Source organism: Falco naumanni, chromosome 3 (assembly GCF_017639655.2).
Source record: "Falco naumanni isolate bFalNau1 chromosome 3, bFalNau1.pat, whole genome shotgun sequence".
In the NCBI taxonomy this organism is placed as follows: Eukaryota; Metazoa; Chordata; class Aves; order Falconiformes; family Falconidae; genus Falco; species Falco naumanni.
This window is the reverse complement of record NC_054056.1, coordinates 89,617,349-89,639,454: the sequence shown is the minus strand read 5'-3', so window position 1 is coordinate 89,639,454 and position 22,106 is coordinate 89,617,349. Positions and strand designations below refer to the sequence as shown.

Below are 22,106 nucleotides of genomic sequence, written 5' to 3'. Positions count from 1 at the left end.
AGAAGGTTCTGACCCGAAAGCAACACAGAAGGGTGTGCCCGAGGAGAATAAAAACAGCACAGGAGAGAACTGCATGACCCTATCCAGACAAAAGTGAGCACAGGGAAAAAAAAATAAAGAAAAGGAGAAAAAGATTTTTAAGGCTTGCACTGAAAATCTCTTCCACTATAACCAATTTATGAATAAACAAACAAAAAACATGAAACCACAAACGTGGCAATTTATTCACTAGTAGAATACCACTCACAGATATTCCAGGCTTACAAAAAAAGCATTATGCAAGGCTAATTTATTTTACTTTCCAAAAAGTTAAGAATTCAGTAAAATCAGTCTGAGTTCAGTCATACTTTAATTATAACAACATAATTGAAATGAAGCAACCTCTCTGTGTGGACAAGCATAGGGAAAATACACAAGATTCAGCACTGAATGTTGAGCCAGGTTTGTACTTTACAAGATCGACTGGGAAGAGGTCTATAAAGCCTGGTTAAGATGATCTGAAAAATGCTCTGTTTCAGATCCTAATTAAATGAAAAGAATTCTCTAACACTGAACCAGAGAATTACAAATATAGAACATTTTCATTTGAAAACATTCCTATTTCCAAAAATTTCCTATCTGCATGCTGCAGAACATCTACACAATGCATAAACTCACCTAGCTGAGTTCCTTTGCATGCTTTCCTCCTTACTTTTTTCTTTTCATCAGCTATTACAAGGGAAGCACGAAAACTTCCTCTTCACCAAGAAAGGTTAACAATTTTGAAAGATATATTTTGAAATATCAAGTTCGTTTTGCGGAAAGCAGATAGTGTCCACATCATTGTAAAGTTTGTGCTTCCACTGTGTTAATTTTGCACCTTGAAGTTTTCCTTATAAAATCGACACAGTTCAGTTCAAATTGATTTTGACCCTAAACAACTTTACCGCTCAGTTCAAGTGGAGGCTAGCTTAGAAGTTGTACCAAACAACACTGAAAGAGTACAGTAATACACTGCAGGCTAAGCGTCCTGGTTTCAGCTGGGACAGTGTTAGTCCTAGTAGCTGGTATATTGCTGGGGGTTGGATTTAGTGTGAGAATAATGTTGATAACACACTTATGCTTTCAGTTGTTGCTAAGTAGTGCTTATGCTAAGTCAAGGACATTTGCAGCTTCTCAGGCCCTGCCAGCGAGAAAGCTGGAGGGGTACAAGAAGCTGGGAGGGGGCACAGCCAGGACAGCTGACCCGAACTGGCCAAAGGGATATGCATACCATATAACATAATGCTCAGTATGTAAACTGGGGGGAAACCTGGCCAGGGGCCGCTGCTCAGGAACTTACTATCAGTTGGTGAGCAGCGAGCAACTGCATTGTGCATCACTTGTTTTGTGTATTCTAATTCTTTTATCATTACTATCATCATTTTTATTATTTTCTTCCTTTTCTGTCCCATTAAGCTGTCTTCATGACAACTCAACAGTTTTCTCACTTTTATTTTTCTTATTCTCCCTCCTATCCCACTGCAGGGGTGAGTAAGCGAGCTAGCGGCTGTGCAGGGCTCAGCTGCCAGCTGGGGTTAAACCATGACACTAAGCTAAAATATTTCCAGAAGAGGGACTACTAGCTCTTTTACTATTCAATATTTCCAATTAATCCAGGTTTAAGAACAGCATACACTGTTCTTTCCTCTCAACATTTATGAGGAAAACAAGGGTTCAGCTACCACAAGATATTCTGTCACCATCTGGCTGTAAAAGCCAATTCTTACTTTTCTGCATATGTTTACTTTGGTTTTATGTTTCCTAAGACCTTCTGAGTCTGAAACATTTGACAATTACAGTCAGACTGCGTTTGATCCAGCATAAACTGTACATGTTGCGGGTAGAGCACAAGAAGCTCAATCCAGTCCCAGATCACCCACACAGAAACTTTGTCAACAGCTCAGCTCAGCTATCTGAACAGGGCTGAGTGGAACAAAGAGGCACAAACTGAGCGAACCCTTACAGTCAGAACTGGCCAACAGAAATCTGGCATGAGTCCTGTAAAAATGTGGAAAAGGGGTTACCCTGCCCAGCAAAGCCCCAACATCCAAAAGGAATTTTTCTTTACTCACAGACTTGTTGCTGAGAAATATCTCTTGTTTACAGGCAGACAATCTAAACATAAACCCAGCCCTTGTTTTCTGCCTTTCATGCGTAAACCTTTCAGAATCTTTTTGTACTTAGTTTCTAGAAGCTGTGTCTCCTGTTTTTTTCATGGTGAGGTCGTGGCAGTCAGGACAGAGCTAAAATTACCAGCCTTTGACTCCAGTTCTGGCTCTGTTTGTTAGCTTTTTGCTCCCATTACTGAAGCAGGTCAATCGTGTGCAAGAACAAAGAAGCATTATAAAACAGAATTAGTAAAGTCTTCAGGCTTTCTGATTTGGCATATAATGTTCTAAAAGGTTCAAATACTTTTAAAGATATAATCAGTAGTATATTTCAGCTCATTTCATTAATTTTCATATTAAACTTCACCACAACGCATTCCATATGCTCCAGAAGTAGTCAAAAGACAGGAAACATTATTTTAAATTTTTCATTCCAAACAGTAATAACACTCAAAAGAAATAGATCATAAAATAAGGATCTCATAATCTTCACTGGTAATATGGAGAAGCCTCTATGGCAGTGACATTAAGGTTTTCAAATAAGAATATAAATTCCATGGAAAGAAATGCAAACAAAGAATGAAAAATAAGTTCAGATACAGCACATTAATATTGTGGTTCTTTCTTTTAACTACCTCCTTATCATAAGATAACATTGTGTGACAGTCTCATTGAAAACCATGCTTTCTGACTAGCATCAGATGCGTAACAATCTTTTAGTATGCCACAGCAAAAAGCAAGAGTTGCTGCACCACTTCTGGTAAATGTCAAATGCAGGTAACTACAAAATAACAAGCCTGATACAAATAGAATCGAGGCCATGTCCTATCACAGGAGAAAGGTCTCCGTTTGATAGCTTCTGATAAGTAGGCTAGTGCCAAACGTACAGCAATAAAAAATATGTTTTCCGAAGAAAGAGCTATGAATCATCAGAGTATGATCAACTAGTTAACAATTTTCTGCATCTGGAAATACACTCATGGTACATACATATATTCTGAGCAAAGCTACACCATGTCTTTTGAAAATACAACATGCAAATCAGAAATTTAAATGAAGAAGCAGGAAAAGTAGTACATCTATAGATAATCCAAGGAGCTTCAAAATTTGTCTCATTTACTACTTACTGTGGAAAGCTATAAATTTAAAAGTTTTTCTGGTAGTGTATATATTCAAATAACTTTTTATTATTGTAATATTCTGTTTTTAAATGTGACTATTTTAAGATGATCCAACCTCAAATTTAGGGAACCCAAAATTACACTGATACATCTTATCCCACTCAAAATGCTATCTGCAGTTGTGGTCACTGTCTGATGCTTCAGAAAAAGATAATTTCTCCTTTTGTTCACAAACCTGAATTACATAGTAAGAAAAGTATTTCCTGTAGATGCCCTAAAATGTAAAATTAACACATTTTAACGAGTCTCCTGCCAATTCTTCTTTGAGAACCTACAAATCAGGCACCCAACGGCTCATATCACAGGCTTTAATTTCTAACTCTGGGATAGCTAACTTTCACAGAAGAAAAAAAAAACAACAAACAAACAGAGAACACTTTTAATACTACATTTCATAACAATTTTCCTATACAGTCCCACAGTTCTGGAAGATTATTTGACACTGGCTTGTTAAAAGTTATTAACACAGAACAATCCTTTGGAGATAATGTCATTTACCTCCAAAACCTGGAAAGTCCAGTGTCAGCTCTCTCGGTGGTGCACATGTACACCTCATGCTTGCAGATCTCTTTCCTAATGGCACCATTTGCTGGGGCTGTGCATGTGCATTATACCTTCTGTCTGACTGATTTATTTAAAGAGAAAGTGCTAAGAGCTTAAAATCATTCCTTAGTTCTTCTGTCATTCAAAGCCTGAGGCAAATGAAGAATGTAAAAGCAAGCTGGGAGGACATTTTTCAAAAAATGTACCATTTATCTTTAAGAGACCACACAATGTTGAGTTAGCAACCATTTTCTCTTTTTTGAAGGATGCTTCAGTGCAGCTCCTTCCCATGCAACTGTCTCCTTCAGACTGATGAGAATTAAGCATCTCAGCTGTATTAGTCATAGTACCTGAACTCACAATAATTAACACTATCTGAAATGCAGCTCTGCCAGTGTACCATGTGACAACTGTGTCAAAGGTATGTTTGAGAAAGCACTGTTCTGTTTCTGCCACTTTGCAGATCTCCAGATACTGACATTTGTATCCTCATGTTCAAGACAAAATATATGTAAGTATTACAGTAGAAGAAACAAGTGGGCTCTGTGACCCATTTATGAATTCTCTATTTGAGATAGCTTGACCCTTCTGTACATAAAAAAGCTTGGATACACACAAAAACAGATGGGGGTAGGGGGTGGGAGGGGAAAATAATCTAGTATTTTATTTTCTTTTAACGGAGCTCCTGAAAAAAAGAGCTATGACTCTTGACAGACAAACAGAGATTGTCTCTAAAATAAAATTAAAGAGGCATTTTGCAAGTGGATTATAGGGAAAGGTGTCTGCATCTCAGTAAGAATAAATAGAGAATGAAACCCATAAGAAGCTTCTGGCAAGCAGGTAACTATGAGGTAGCCTTTTGAGAATGTCATGGTTTAACCCCAGACGGCAACTAAGTATCACGCAGCCACTCGCACACTCCCCTGGCTCTCCCCAACGGGATGGGGAGGAGAATCTGGAAAAAGGTAAAACTCACAGGCTGAGATAAGAAGAATTTAATAAAGGAAAGAAAATATAATAACAACAACAGTTGTAATGAACAGGAGAGAGAGGGAGAGAGGAATAAAACCCAAAGGAAAAAAAACCCAAAGTGATGCACAATACTATTGCTCACCACCTGCTGACTGATGCCCAGCCAGCCCCTGAGCAGCGATCAGCAGCCCCTGGCCAACTCCCCCCAGTTTATACACCGAGTATGACAATTTCATGATATGGAATATCCCTGTGGCTAGTTCCAGTCAGCTGCCCTGGCTCTGCTCCTGCCCAGCTTCTCGTGCACCTCCCCACTGGCAGAGCATGGGGAACTTGAAAAGTGCTTGATTGAGAGTAAGCACTACTTAGCAACAACTAAAACATCAGTGTGTTATCAACGTTATTCTCATACGAAATCCAAAACACAGCACCGTACCAGCTGCTAAGAAGAAAACTAACTCTATCCCAGCCAAAACCAGGACAGAGAAGCATCAACCCTGCAGAGAAACAAAGACCAGTCGTGACTGATGACAAGCCTCAATCAGATGAACCTGACTTCTTGAAATCCTTGAAAAGGGCACCCATTTTGATAAATTGGTGGCCAAGGATCTCAGCACAAAGGGTTTTCCTGGTCTTTCTGACATGGAAGATTATAGGTGAAGTCATTTCTTCTTCTTCCTTCAGGGAGTCAGCATTCCCTGGACTTGTCAGTCCCTGTCCATGGTGCTCTGGCACCCCCAGGCACAGGGCTCGGACATCTGTGCGGCTTATCGGGTCATACTAAGACACGTGCACGTGGACATTAGGCCCCAAAGGATTTAGAGGTCATTCAGAAGCTGAATTCACATTTCCAGTACTCTGTCAGAAGGTCTGTATTAGCACATATGTAACTTGGAACAATTTTAAGACGTTAGAAATGAGATATTGCATGCACAGCAGCATTAGTGCTTTTCTCCTCTGATGGAAAGTTGTATAAATATGAAACATTGCCCTACATTTGCTTACTAACATGTTACATTTCATGATCATCTTACAGCATTATTCTTCGTATGGGAGAACTGTAACAGAGTTCAGCTGGACACTTTTTCACGAATAATTTATGACCTACATGGATTCTCCAATGCCTTCTCTAGGAGATTTTTCTGGCTCTGTTTCCAAATATGCTTATTCAGTTTCATCTACACATGATATTTGTATGCCAGATGTATATTTACAAGACAGCTCTACCTCTTAATAAAATTATTAGCTCCAGTTAGTCTGCTCAGAGAATATTTATGTCTACATTTATGGGCAGAGTCTGAAAAAAACCCAGCAACCACCACCCTTGAGAAGACACAGCTGGAGCTCCTCCATGAAAAGCTAAAAAAAATAAAATAATAATATATATATGTGTGTGTGTGTATATACACACACATATATATATATATATATAAAGTTTTTGGCATCATGCCTTCCAAAACACTGGGCACCAGTTCTGGAATGCATGAAGGCAGTATAGCTCATTTTCTTAATGGCAAGGTCTCCAGCCAGTGTTAAGGAATCAGTTGTTCAGCAATAAATCCAGCTCAAGATTAAATTAACTTTAATTAAAACATGCGAAACACACCAATCCTCAGTGAGTTATTATTGGACTTGCAGAATGAAAAAAAGAAGTTGGCCGGAATAACAAAACCAGTTTCATCGGATGCCATCTACATATTTTGCTTTCAGAGGAAGTATGTCTCAAGAGCCCTCCACCTCCCAAAAAACAGCCCACCAAAACCCACTTAATCCAAAGCATTTCTTGCTCATGATAGGTCATAGAAAAGGCAGCAAATGCATAACGCTGCTTATAAATACTATATGAAGTATATCCATGTGCTAGTTGAATACAAAAAATATATATTTTTTTAAAAATTACGAACTGCTATAGTCCTAAATGTGATAAATTTGAAAGTCCAAACCTTATACCCTCATACTCCCACATGGGCAACTTTTGAGTATATGCAGTACAGCACGTGGACAGATGTTTATTTTAAAAAAATAACTTAATGTTTATGAATTCAGCTAAATACCAGGAACTCAGCAAGATAAAGCTTGAATTCAGAAATACAGTGACAGTATTTCAGTTTGAAAAAACACACACAATTGTCTTAACTTATTGATAGACACACCTCAGTTCAAAGCTTCCCATTTTTTTTGAGCATCAGCAGATATTGAAAGGAACTATAAACTTGTGAAGGAGCCCCCTTGTGCTCTGTATTCTTTTCTCTCTTATGACAGGCAAACATGTAATTTAGTACGTCTATGAATGCAATTACGTGATAAGCAGATGCATCATTTTATCCCAATATTGTAATGAATATTTTTAGAACTACTTCCAATTTTAAGTCTAAACTTATTCCTGCTACTTTATGCTCATTTAATCATGTGCTGCAACTGTCTTTTACATTAAACGCCTTTCCTGATAAGGAAAAAACCTTCTCTGGTTGTAATTAATCTGTCCAAGCCATTTAAATCTTCTCCCAAATATAAACTTTGTTTTTCCAGTCCTTCTTCTAGCCTTTTCTTCTCCTACTGAAGCTTAAAATCATCTTCCATGAAGAGAGGCAAACAAAATTACACATTGGATTTCAGCTAGTGGATCAACAGTCAGCACTACCTGTAGTTATCAGCCTCTTTGCAGCTCCTAACCCACCTAAGAATCCCTTTTTTTCAAATAGGTTAATTATTTTCCAGCAGATCATTAAAATTACCCCTAAATGAGAGCATCAGCAGAGTTGTCTTTAGAATGCATATATAAATCTGAAGCAAAACCCACTAGCTGTCCTAGAGCCTTGTTTCAGAACTGGGTGGCAGATTCAATCACTATGGTATCCTTTATTGCTATACATACGAATATTATTTCATTATCATTGAAGAGAAATATTGCTTGCATCTGGTCCAGTCCCTCATCTGCAATACAGACTTGTAACTTGGATACAACACTATACTCACTATGATCTAATCATAGAATATCATTCCAAATTTGACAGGATCATCAAAGGTACTTGTTACCGGACTTGCAATGTCACTTACATATTCCCTCAGAGTTCTGAGATGATAATTACCTGTCTCAGCCCTTGATCTGAGTATGTTTCAACTCCTGTGTTTAAACTTGGTTACATATCCATGCATTTGACCATTTCCCTCATGGGCAAAGTCATTATCCTTCAGGAAAATTGAGATAAAGTACCAATTTTGTATTGAGCCTTCAGTTTAGACCAAATATTTAAGCAGGAAGTACCATGTCTTGGTTTTGTCTTCTTTTTTCTAAGGCTGAAAAAACATTTGTGGGTTTGTGTTTTTCAGAAGAGACTGTCATGGTTTAACCCCAGCTGGAAACTAAGTACCATGCAGCTGTTTGCTCACTCTCCTTCCCCCTGCCCCAGTGGGACGGGAGGTGGGGGGAGATTTGGAAAAAGGTAAAACTCACAGGTTGAGATAAGACCAGTTTAATAGTTGAAATATTGTTTGAAAAAAAATAATGAAAAGAAAAAAGGGAGAGAGGAATAAAATCCAACAAGATGAGGTGATGCACAATACAACTGCTCAACACCCACTGACTGATGCCTAGCCAGTCCCCAAGCAGCGACTGGTGGCTCTATCGCAGTTAAAACCAGAGTAGGATCTAAATCAGTTGTGATGCTGGACATTCATATTAGTAGCAAATAATTGAAACCTGTATTCTTTGCACCATAAACTATCAATACATGATTTTGCATGAGGCATTTCTGTGTTTCAAGAAAAAGCACTTTTGTGTTTCTAATTTCTTTCCCCATATACTTTTCTATTACTGGACAGTGTAAAGAGCTCGAAGATGCTTTAATGAAAAGTACAGGTTGCAAGTATTATCATCACCCAGACAAAACAGAATTTAAATCATGTGTTTGTTTAAGCAGGAGTCTCTCTGATCATTAGTGGCTTGCAGAATAGTGTTATAGTCACCAAAATCTTAAGTTGGAACTTGGAAGAAGCTTGCGGAGAAGGGTTGATGCCTGAAGTTAGATACCTACATTAGGAATTTACATCCAGAAAGAGTAAGGCAACTTCATGTGTTAAGCAAAGCACTTAATTTTCATATTATATAATGTCCTAACCGAAGTACTTCAGATATATTTGTGTCCCCTAACTATATAGAGAATGATGTACATAAATTATGTACACTAATATACATATTCAAGCAGACTAACTGGGGATAAGTTCTCCAGCAATTAACTCAGTTGCACAACGTTTGTATTTGTACAGACTTTTTCAGACAAACTCAGAGTTACATTTTTTAGAGCCCATGACAGTCAGAGAAGCTTACTGACGGTTTGCAGCATTACCTACATGGCTTCTAGATGCCAGCCTTTTTGGACAGTATGCGTGGTTCTACCCAGAAAAAAAATACCAAAACAAACACACAAACAAACAATCCACAAAGAAACACATTCTAAATGACAACCCAAAAGCAAAAACTGAGATGTGATGTACCAGCCAACACGCTTTGCATGATTTAAATCCTAAGAGAAGGCACAAAGCTATTTGTTTGAAAAAGTCAAGATTGGATGAAGGCGGCTAGCAAAATGGATTAATGAGAGATGGATCAACAGCTTGGTAATGAATAAATGATGCCAGGAAAGATCAGCTATGAAAGGCCTTGAAAGTAAAGATGAGTAATTTGCTTGGTGCAATAAAAAGTTACCACAGACCGTGAAAATGAGCTAAGCAGCTGCATTCTGAAGAGATACGAAGGGGCTATAGCACATGTTCAGAAGGCTGCAGAAAAAACACAATGACATCTTTATGAGATTTAGCTACATGAAAGACTGCATCATAATGCATCTTAATATTATCATGCAAGGAAACTGAGACAAATTTAGACGCAGCTTGATCAAAGTATGCTTCTCATACAAGTAGGTGGTGTCCAGGTCACACAAAAAAGCCACAAAAAGAATCCTGGTATTATTGTGACAGGTCAATGGATGAGTTACAGGAAAGAAAACAGTAAGACTTGCCTTAACCATGTTGAGCATGAACTGTTTATTACCCACAATGACACAGATATACTAGCTGAGAAACATCTCACCTAAATTTTGATGTCTACATCATCAGTGTTTACACCTGAGTGACTTGCCTGTTACACTCCATGGAAATCTTACCAATATAATCAATCAGACTTAACAAAGTAAAGGATTAGGTTTAGTCAGATGAATCACACCTGTGGTGAGTTGATCCTGGCCAGCAGCTAAGCACCCGCCCAGCCACTCATTCACTCCCCCTCAAAGGGTGGGGGAGAGAACCAGAAAAGCAAAAGAGAGAAAACTTGTGGGTCAAGATATAGTTTAATAAGTGAACAAAAGAAAAAGGAAAAAAAATATTCATGGAAAAGCAGTCATTCACGACCTTCCATAAGCAAATTGCTAAGTCTTATCAACCAGATCTCCAATGACTAGTAAGAAATACAAGAGTGGCTTGTTGCAAACTACATATTTACACTGCAGAAAGTTTGTTTTATTAGCAAAATTTCAAATTGGAGAGAAAAAAAAAACAAATTAGGCATTTATGAGACATCTACATGGACCTAGGAATTGAAATTGTGTGTATGGGGGAAGAACACAGAATGAAACTGAAAGAAAAATCTTTACATGATGATTGTTGATGGGGTATTTATAAATTCCAAAGGAAAAGAGAAGAGAGCAATGAAGTCATAGTCCAAGCAGCAAAGGATTTCTTTGTTCATTTAGAGACATCTTGCTGCAGTCTATCAATAACAGATCTTTGAGAAACACGGACGAATTGGGTAGTGATTACCAAAACATGAAAATCAAATTTCTTAACTGTCTGCGAAAATATACAGCAAACTTGAAGACTGGATGACAAAGCTCATTTTAGATTCAAGGGTTATTTTTCAGCCTTACGTATCAGAGTAATAATAAGAATACTGTGTCTGAAAAATAAGGTGTTGAGTTCTGTATTATTAAATGATAGCTGGAACTAATGAAGCCTAAATTCTTTTACTGGTTTTTATTCATGGCTGACTGACTTTACAGTCTGAGACAGCGCAAGTTCCAGCAGAATTTTTCCAGTAATTCATGCATTTGAAAGGGCTTTTCTTTTTTTTTTTTTTTTTTTTTTTTTTCTACACAGATTACCTAATGCCTAACAAGGTATAAGTTTCTATTATCACTTTTTAGAACTTGGAGGATCTGTTTCCACTGGTCATTTTCAAAAAATATGAAGAACATAATTATCTTTGACACTTTCCTTCATCTTCTGTAGAATTAGCTAAACACCTCTAAAATTAGAGGATATACACAGAGACCATAGAAGTATTGCCTCAATAGATTAATAGGACATAAGAGTAAAGCATTGAATTTTGGGTCTCATGAATTAAGACTAATTTGGCATTTTTAGTGGTCAGTGAAACAACTACAGGAAAACTTGGAGAATGATTACTTGGTTTCAGCCATGACTCATCACAAATGCCAAGCAGCACATGGTGATAATGCCATGCCTTTCCTTCCCATCTCCCACGTTCCTTGGACTCCTCACCTCCACCCCAGTACTGGATCCATTTGTTGTACTGAATGTTGTTGATCAATGGATTCCCTCTGAATGGTTAAATATGACTTGGGCATGTATTGTAGTTTAAGCCCAGCCAGCAATTAAGCCCCACACAACCCCTGGCTCACTCATTCCCCGCAGTGGGATGGGGGAGAGGATCAGAAGAGTAAAAGTGAGAAAACTTGTAGGTTGAGATGAAAACAGTTTAACATGTAAAGCAAAAGCCACATGCACAAGCAAAGCAAAACAAGGAGTTCATTCACCACTTCCCATCAGCAGGCAGGTGTTCAGCCATCCCCAGGAAGACAGGGGTCCAACACGCGTAAGAGTTACTTGGGAAGAGAAACGCTACCACTCTGAATGTCGCCCCCTTTCCACCTTCTTCCCCCAGCTTTATCTGCTGAGCATGACACCATGTGGCATGGAATATCCCTTTGGCCAGCTGGGTTCAGCTGTCCTAGCTGTGCCCCCTCCCAGCTCCTTGTGCACCCACAGCCTGCTGGCTGGTGGGGTAAGATGCAAGGCAGAAAAGGCCTTGACTCCGTGTAAGCACTGCTCACCAACAGCTAAAAACATCCCTGTGTTATCAACACTGTTTTCAGCACAAATCCAAAACATAGCCCCATACTAGCTACTATGAAGAAAATTAACTCTACCGCAGACAAAACCAGCACAGCATGCTTTAAACAGGTTTCAAAAGCATTTGAAAAGTAGTGGCAGAATTCTCTGCAGAATTTATTATGTAATTTCATGTGGATTCTTTGATAGCTATTGTATTCTTTATTGGATAACATTGTGAGAGAGTAAGGTTAACACCTTAGGCACAGAGGCATATGGTTTTACACTTAGTTCAGTGCTAGGCAAGGTAACACCTTACCTTCTAAAGATCTATTTCTTCCACACTGTACATAATTACTCAGGTAGTATGCTTTTCTTGTACTCCGTTCCTAGACTCTGTCACCACGGGACATAATTTCTAGTTCATGTGTGTCCTGATGGAAGACATTTAAACCTAAATATGAGCTCAAGTGTTTCAATTTTCAAGTAGCTGACTTGAAGGTATCTTGCAGGAGTCTGAAGTCTTTAAGTCACATCTAGAAACTAGTAATTTTGACCCTGAGAATGATGAATAGTAGTAGTTCTTTAAAACTTAGTCCAACATAAAAGATGGCATAAGAACAGCTATTCTGAACTATCCTATACCTTTATAAAAGACTTTTTGGGAGAAAACATTACCTGCATACATTGATTGCTGTATTTATATTACTTTGCTCTTTTATTTTTCCCACTTACAGGGCAGAAACCAAAACCTGCTATTGTGTATGAATTCTCCAGAAGGAGTTTCTGAAAATTCTGTGAGAAGCAGCAGTTATGAGCATATTTTTTGTTGCGTTCACTACGACACACTAAGGACAGTGATTTCCCTCTTTCCTACCTTCCTTTACAAAGGGAAGCCAGTTATATCATCTAAAATTTAGCTTAGATGTTGGAACACAGACACATTACACCAGATCGGAGCAGCTGCCAACCTGAATAGTCTGAACATGGCCAAGGCCAGATGAGTAAGAAATCCCACAGTAGGAAAATGTGAAAAATGCAGCCCAGTTGGAAGGTCTTTCTTAATTATTCTCAAGCTACTGGACTGCTCTCTACCCTGGAATATGCAGCTTCCATCACTCAGAAAACCGTTGCTTACGAATACAACTTGCAGGTTTTTTCTGTATGCTACCATAACTCAAGTTTATTTCCATATACTTGAATTTACTTAAACATGTTGCTGCAACACCAAATGACACTGCTCTGCATGTCAGTTACCACTGGTTACTAAATTTTTCTTACCATTGTTAGAGTTTCTGCCTTTCATTTAATTACAAAACTTCTTGTTTTGTGGGTGGAATGAAACAGACCCATATAAGACCTCTCAAAATTCAGGGTCTTTTCCCTTCGTGCTGTATAACAAATGAGTCTTTATTTTCTTGCATAACCCTCTCTGTGAAGACATTAAAGGATAGTCCTGATAACTGGAAGGCTTACAACACTAGGAAAAGAGCTAATGCAAACAGGGTCTAAATAAATATGTTGTGTTTAAGCTAAAGCACCACAAACATGGTAAAATATTTTGGTATCTAACTCTCCTCCTTTTGAATCCCCTAATATCATTCTGAAATCTTGAAAAGTAGTGAGGAGAGAGAAAGGAAAAACAGATCAGCAGGAGGGAAGAGTTTCAATGTATTTGGTTTTAAACAGCATAAAATAAGGATAAAATTATTTCTAGAGTACTTAAAAATAATCTAGAAAGATAAACCCAGTATTTCTATCTGAATATAGAAATATTCTGAATATGAAATAACCAGTATTAGCCAGGATTTTCTTAAATTTGTCTGTTACATTAAATTACTTCTTGGTACAAGACTCAATCAAGAAAATCCTGGCTAAAACTAACAGTAGTGCAGAACTGCTGTTTAACTTAATGTTTTTGATGAATTTCAACAATACTGTTATTAGCAGCATTTTAAATACGATTGCTGTATAGGCACATACTAGTGAAATCCGATACTTTGCAGTGTTACAGTATTAAGGTTCTTAAAGTTAAATCATGCCAATGCAGATGTTCCTAATTACTTTAAAAGCACAAATACTTACACAAATTAGTTGTTTCCAACTCCAGCATAATTCAATTAAAGGAGTGCTTATAATGTAACAACATCAATGACAGTTAAGCATAACTAATATGGGAAATTGTTAAGAAAGAATCAACATGGTTTACATAAGGGAAGGAGTTAAAGTCCATTTGAGCAAGATAAGAAGCTGTGATTTACCTGAGGCAAATACAAAATATTGCCAAATGAAGGTGACACTATCAAAGACACATCAAAAAACTGAGAAAAACATTTAATTCCCAGTAGCAATCACTTTACAAACCCAGATTACTGGGACTTCAGGTTTCTGCAGGTAATTGTGCAGGCTTTTGTTTTGGGGGAGTTTTTCCTTTTCCTTTTTTTTTTTTTTTTTTAAGCTACCAAATGGAGTCTAGCTCCACCCCTGCTTTGTATAGCTGCTTGAAAAGAGATGTGGTAGGTAACATAATACAGCATTAAATCAACGCAGAAGCAGAAGTACGCAAGCCATGGATGCAGGCAGATTCTTTCTGTGGGTAATGCCCCTGGCAGGAGCACCCTTTATGCACAGAAAGTTAGTATTTCCTGCTGTGCTCTGGGCTTCCAAAGGTTACGGTATAATGCCCATGTTTCTTCCCAAACTGCATTTCTTACAATGCAATTATCACGTAGATGTATTTTGCTTTCCATATGAAATAGGGAAAAAGGTAGTCATTTAACTGATAGAACATTGTATAAAACCATATGCTGTGTGAATACGGTTGCTGCTCTCTTATCTTCTATATTAAGTCTGTGAAAATTTGTCAGAAAGGTGGGATATATAACAAAGTTCCAGCTCACAGAAATTAGCTACAATAACACAAGGTATTTCTATCCACCTTTGCACATCCAGTATGTACACATAACAGTTAAAAGCATATATTTTTTCCCTTATATTTATATTTAGATTAAATCAACACTAAACATACAAGCATGCCTTTGTTTTAAGCAAAGCTTTATGATAATACTAAACAAGGAAAAGAAAAGAAAAGAAAAGAAAAGAAAAGAAAAGAAAAGAAAAGAAAAGAAAAGAAAAGAAAAGAAAAGAAAAGAAAAGAAAAGAAAAGAAAAGAAAAGAAAAGAAAAGAAAAGAAAAGAAAAGAAAAGAAAAGAAAAGAAAAGAAAAGAAAAGAAAAGAAAAGAAAAGAAAAGAAAAGAAAAAGATGACCAGACCGATTCAGCATGACCAGATTTGAAACATGAATTTGAAATGAGTTAACTGACTGTACCTTGAGTCACCTGTTGGATGGCTAGCATCATCCCAGAAACTGTATCGGGAACCAAATTTTCCTTCCAATTGTAGACAGGCACCCATTTCAAGATGGGCAGCCTTCTCATACACCATACTTTGACATCTTCAAAGCGAACAGCCTGGATCTTCCTCCAGACTGCATTTCTTTTCCTTTTTGCTCCTGTCATCATAGCCACCCCACAAAAGCAGTTCCTCTTTCAGAAGAGTGCACGGTTGAGGAATCACCCTGATCTGTGTCAGTCTCCAGTTTTCTTCGGAGATTTTGCAGTTCCAAAACTACAGAGAAAGAATAAATGAGCAGAAGCACTTAGGAATTCTGCAGCTGCTCTCTAACTTTACTAAATAAAAACACTTATTAAATGCTTCAATCATATAAAGAGCTAAATGAAATTCAAGAACCGTTTGTAGCAAAGATCACATTTTCTGCTCTTTGCAAAAATTTAGTCTAGTCTCAAGTTAGTTAGTGATTCTTTCCAGTAACCTCCCGCTTTATATTCCTTGTAATGCCTGTGCTTTTGGCCTCAGTCCAGTGGCAAAATGAGGTATTACTGGGGGTGTGTGCGATATAGGCTGAGCTATGCTAATATGAGCGGGAAGTGCCCAGTGGAGCAGGCATCTCCCTGCCAAGCCCAGGAGAGCTGCCTTGCCTCTCCTGGGGGTAGATTTTCTGGCCACAGTTGGAAAGCGTGAAGTCCTCCATAACCCTGGTGCTAGCAAATTTGTTTTACTCCATCAATGTTTTGTCTTCTAAATGACAATAAAGAGCTTATTTATGTAGAAAATGCAAAACAGCAGGTAGCAATAAGTACTGACAAAAACATACACAGATTGCATCTGTAGGCTGAAGCCTCAGACCTAAATGTAACAAGCTCAAAGTGCAGTGAAGGACTGCAGGCTATCAGCTCTGCATGGGAAGTGCCAAAAATGCTTGTGACGATCACTCTCCTTCACAGCTATTCCTTTCTACTCCTGGTAGTCCACACAGCAAAGGCTCTCTCAGTGAAGACTGCACCAAGTAATTTTTGATCTTGTAATCACAGAATGGTCAGAGTTGGAAGGCACCTCTGGAGATCTAGTCCAACGCCCTGCTAAAGCAGGTTCTCCTAGAGCAGGTTGCACAGAGTCACATTCAGGTGGGTTTTGAATGTCTCCAGAGAAGGAGACTCCACAGCCTCTCTGGGCAGCCTCTGCCAGAGCTCTATCATGCCCAAGGTAAAGAAGTTCTTGCTCACATTCAGGTGGAACTTCCAGAGTTGCAGATTGTGCCCGTTGCCCCTTGTCCTGTCCCACTGAAAAGAGCCCGGCCCTGGCCTCTTGACATTTGGCCTTAAGATACCTGTGTGCATTGATAAGGTCCCCTCTCAGCCTTCTCTTCTCCAGGCTAAACAGGCCCAGCTCCCTCAGCCTTTCCTCAGAAGGGAGATGCTCCAGCCCCTCATCATCTTCGTAGCCCTGTGCTGGGCCCTCCCCAGCAGTTCCCTGTCCCTCTTGAACTGGGGAGCCCAGCACTGGGCACAGCACTCCAGATGGGGCCTCACCAAGGCAGAGCAGAGGGGGACAATCATCTCTCTCAACCTGATGGCCACACTCCTCCTAATGCCCCCCAGGATCCTTCTCTGTAGAAAGTTTTCCTTTCTTCAGATTTCCCCTCTTTCCTCCAGGGTCTCGGAAACCTGAAGGCTGGCCTTAGCAGTAAAGACTGAAGCAAAGGTGCAATTCAGTAACTGCCTCCTCTGTGTCCTTCATCACCAGGGCGCCCACCTCATTCAGCAGCATGCCCACATTTTCTCTAGTCATCCTTTTACAACTGATGTATTTGATGAAGCCCTTCCTGTTGTCCTTGACGTCCGTCATCAGATTTAATTCCAGATGGACCTTAGCCTTCCTCAACGCCTACCTACATACTCTGACAACATTCCTATATTCCTCCCAAATGGCCTGTCCCTTTTTCTACATCCTGTAAACTTCCTTCTTCTGTTTGAGTTTTGCCAGAATACTCATCTTGGGAGGCAGCTAAGGGACATATATCGCTGCCCTGGTTGGCCTGGCCTATTCACTAGTTGGATGTGATGGTGTAAGCATTGCCATATCAGACCCCTCCCACCAAGTCCTTCAGTTTAAAGCCCAGCTCACCATGTTGGCTAGCCTGCCACCAAAGAATCCTTTGCCTCTTCTAGACAGGTGTATCCCATCCCTCCCTAACAGGCTATAGCCGTTAAAGAATTTCTTGTTGTAGAAACTAAAACCCTCATGATGGCACCAGCCACTAAGCCAGAAATTGATTTGTATTATACATCTGCTTCTGGATGCACCCTTTCCTTTAACTGATGAAATGGAAGAAAAGATAACTTGGGCACCAATATTTTTATTTGCACCCCCAGGGCTTTATGGTCTTCCTTGATTCTGCCCAGGTTCTGGCTTGCGGTGTCATTCATGCCCACATGAAAGAGTAGTAGTGGATAGTAGTCTGTGCAAGTTGTGGCACCCTCATGGCAACATCTCAGACCTTAGCTCCCAGAAGCCAGCACACCTCACATGAGTACTTGTCAGACTGGCAGATGGGTGTCTCAGTGCCCCTTAACCAAGAGTCACCTACTATGAGCACCCAAGTTTTCTTTTTATTGTATCCACTGTGTGCTGCTGGTACAGCTTCTCCTTGTGGACCTTGCTTGTGGGTGCCTGTAGCCGTTGAAGCTTCATATCTGGTTTGGTTGTGATGCTGGAGGGTGAAGACAGAAGCAGAGTCCTGCTTTTGTGGGTCCCCAAGGTCCAAGGTGCCTCATTTCTTTGGTGTCCGCTACAGGAACATGGTTCTGAAACCACCTATCTATCTCCATCTCGGCTCCTCTGATACTGCACAGCCTTTTAACTCTTCCCTGCAACTCAGCCACCTGACATAACAGATCATCAGCCTGTGCACACTTTATGCACGTACTTACATTTTCTCCAGGAGAAGGATCTGGGCACTCGTTGCAAACTAACTTTTGTACTAATATCTCCTTCCTTACCAGTTCTGTCTGGGTAGAAGCACCAGACATCTCAGGGACTTTCTTTGCAGAAACACTGGTTTTCAGGCTGAGGCCAGTGCCCAACCCTTATAGCAGAGACCTAGAGCACTTCCCTTGACTGTGGCCCTGCTAGCAGGGCGCAGGGCCCTCCCTGTGCACCCTGCCACACAAATGGCCACACAAACTGCCACATCACGCCCTGGTTGGTAGCACCCCTCAGGGTCATTTAAATCTCATGGCAATGCCCAAGCTGCATCAGCCTTGCTCATGAGAGCTGCTGGCTCCTGGTAGGATTCTCAGCTCTTGTTTGGGTTTCCCTGGCTCCAGGAACCCCTCTGTCCACCTTAATCTAGTGCTCAGCCATAGGACGTACCATTGCCACTGCTGCGTGCCTCACGTGCCTCGCCAACTAGTAACGTCATGTACCTTGTGTACAATACACAGTACTCAGACACAAAGTGATAAGAGCATGGAAGACCTTTGAATGTCAAGTCACTTAAGTGTCTTGTTGGATATGGAGCAAGGACACAGTGGCTTTCCTTTAAGTATTTTTTATCTCTGCATGGGACAGAAATTGAATTTAAAATGTAAGGTCCATCATATGTGTGAAGTGTCTTCTCAATCACTATTCTGCATCAGGCAATAAAAATAAATATGCATTTTTAATATTTCAATTGTATTTACATAAATTCATTTAAATGTTATTATTTAGATTAAAATAAAGCATTATTCATCTGAAAAAACTTTTTAAAAATGAGGCTTTGTTTCCAAATGCAATAGGGAGAAAAACACAAGGGCAAATGCACCACAGTTCATTCTACTTAGTGACATTTAGGTGGTGTCCACTGTTGTGTCTCTTAGAAGTGCAAAATGAAAAAAGAAAAAAAGAAATATCAGGAAAAGATTGCTTAAGACAGACTCTCACTCTTAACTATTTCAGGCATACTTATTCTTTGCCCTGCCCATCCTTTAACCATGCACACTTTTTAAAGAATAGAAGAAACACAAGACAGGTTTATCCTACTTCTGTTCACTGGAATAAGCATCTAAGCATTGATTCCTTTTTTCTTTTTGTTTTTGTTTTTTGTATTTTCCTTTAGTTTTTTTTTTAATGTGGAGTTTGGGGTTGGGGTTTTGTATGTGTGTGTGTTCCTGCTTTTAGCTTGGAAGTGCAATTCAAGGATAATCAAGGCTTTTACGGCTGCCACATGTTCCACAACACAGACCCTTCCCTACTTCCAATGATCAGAAGTAGACAGGAATCCTTCTAGATACAACAAGAGTTACTCAGCTGTCAGGAGGTGCTTAGTTTTGATAAAATGTTCAGTACGTTTAACTATAATAGCATTTTCTGGGGAAAAAAATATAATAAAACACATCTATACATAATTTGTATGTACAAAAATAAATCCAAATATGGATACTTGTGTGAAAGAGACTAGTCCCATTTTGTTTAATACAAATTACGTTCCCTAGAAGCTCTGAATATTCAAAACAATACCCATTATGAAACCAAAGAACCTTCACTAAACACACAAGAACATACTCTCCATTCTTCAAACTTCTCACATCAAAATGCTGAAGCTGTTCGAAAAAATCTATAATTGAGATTTTCCCACCTTATATTTGCAGAGTCAGTAAATCTGGACAATTTTCATCAATTCCAGACTAGTATCTGAACTCCTAGGATTAGCTGTATCAACAGACTTTTGTCCCTCACCAATAACAAGGGATGGTTTCTCTCTATGGGTGTGTGCATGCATGAGTGCAAATATCTTACAGCTAAGACTTGAAAATTAGCCCTGTTAGACGCAGACAGAACTGCACATGCAAAGTCTTTGGGATGTCTGCGCTGATGTGGAATTTGTGCAGAAATTTTGTTTTACTCCAACAGTTACTTAGATAAGTTAAAAATTGCATTATCATTAAATCTGGAGTTGATATCATCACCAGTCTTCAATAAGTATTCCTTGTTGTAACTTTGAAATTAATAAACTACTCTTAGTTAGTGACACAAAGCAACATATCATTTACAGCCCCCCAGAAAAAGAAATCAAAAATTTGAAGGGAAAACAGATGCATAGGTATGCATAACAGCAAGCCTATACCTCACTAGACAAATCTAACATTTGAATCTTAAAGAAACATCAAAAAACACTTCCCTAAAACACATCAGTATCCTGAAACACATAATGTATCACACACACACACCCTGTTTAAAAATTTTCCCATCAGGTGAAATTCATTAACCAATGAACGTATAATCTATAAACACCCAGACTATGCAGATTTGTCATACTTCAAACTGTATCATGATGTACCTGAGATATCAGGACTATGAGATCCTCTCCTTTCCTGAAGCAGGCATATAAAACTTCATTTTCTGGAACACCAAAAGCGAAGCATGAGGAACATTTGGTTTTATACATTTAAGTCAGTATATTCACACACAATTTTAAGGTTAGATGTTTTACAATTAGCTCTTTCAATGATCTTATGTAAGGAAAGCCTATTTTCTAGTTATTAGTTGCTTTTTCTGAGAAACACAAAAAAGTATGATTCTAGTACTGTACATATCACCAAATGATCCAACTGAATATATAATGATTGAGCTTTCCTCACCTTTTCTTCAGTGGGGAAACTGATTTCCACTCATCCTTGTCCTCTACCCTGACCAACAATCTCTATGAACTCAGTTTTGATGCTGCTATCGTTCTGTCAAATACAGATAACAACGTCTGAAGGATTAAGAGGATACTAGATGAAAGATGTAAGAAAAAAAATCTTGGTCACACAAAGCTTGTGACTTTAGGAAAGATAGCTGAAATTCCAAGAGAAATCCTATTAAAAATTCCAAGTATGTTTGACAAAGCACAGCTGGATGGGAATGGAAGTCAGATGTAAAATAAGGGGTGATAGGTACTAGTTCAAAGAGACCAGACTGTGCAGCTCATAAATCACAGAACAGAGCACACGAGGCTATTATACAAGCTACTGGAAAGATAAGAGAGTGATAACAAATGGAACAACATAAAAACAGCGACAAAAATCCACACCTTTAAAAAAGCATTCCTGAATGTTGAGAATTTGTAAAAAAATAGGTTATCAATCACACATATTACATAAAATTTTAAACTAGACCACAGAGAAAGCATATGTTTAAGCATGCAAATTATTTACTACTGAAATTTAAGGAAATTGGTCCTCTGAAATTCTGGTGCATAAAACCCGAACATAATTCACAAACTCTGAAACTTGCCAATATATCTTCCACGGTTGATTGCAATGCATTTATTTTCAGTGATACCTAACTCTAAAAGTACTCCTGATTTCCATCATCAAATACTTCAAGGTGGACCTAAATTTAAAAAAGGTATGATTCTTGCCCTTCACAAAACAGATTAAGCTAAAGTCTCTATCCTTTCTTCATACAGGACGATTAGGAGCCACTATGGTGACAGAATATCTCCTTTGCCACAGATTAATCAGAATTATCACAAGATAAAGGTGAGTGTCCAGGCAACACAGAAGTCAGACCTGACTCAAATGGCTTGGGCTCGGCTTTTAACACTCTCCTTGTCAATGGGCTTCTCAGCCCCGTTGGTGATGCTGTGCTCCACACAACTGTGTGAAGCAACACCGACATCGAGTGGCTTCACTTGGTATTTCTCTTTGTTTATTGCTGAGTCCAAGAGCACTACCTAGCCTCACGACATGATGGTTTTGCAACTGGATAAAGTTAACTATGTAGTTCAAGAACACAACACGCTAAAAATCAAAAGCCTGTAGCATCAATA

At 38.9% G+C, this 22,106-nt stretch overlaps 1 protein-coding gene across 1 annotated transcript in view; it reads right to left on the bottom strand.

Annotated features, from left to right (window-relative positions):
- SLC26A7 (solute carrier family 26 member 7) overlaps window positions 1-15,497 on the bottom strand; it is a 69,485-nt gene extending 53,988 nt beyond the window's left edge. The window contains exon 1 of the mRNA XM_040586680.1: window positions 15,279-15,497. Coding sequence (XP_040442614.1) covers window positions 15,279-15,471 — 193 coding nt within the window. The 5' untranslated portion in view covers window positions 15,472-15,497. The remainder of the gene's footprint in view (window positions 1-15,278) is intronic.
- Window positions 15,498-22,106: the final 6,609 nt, after the last annotated feature.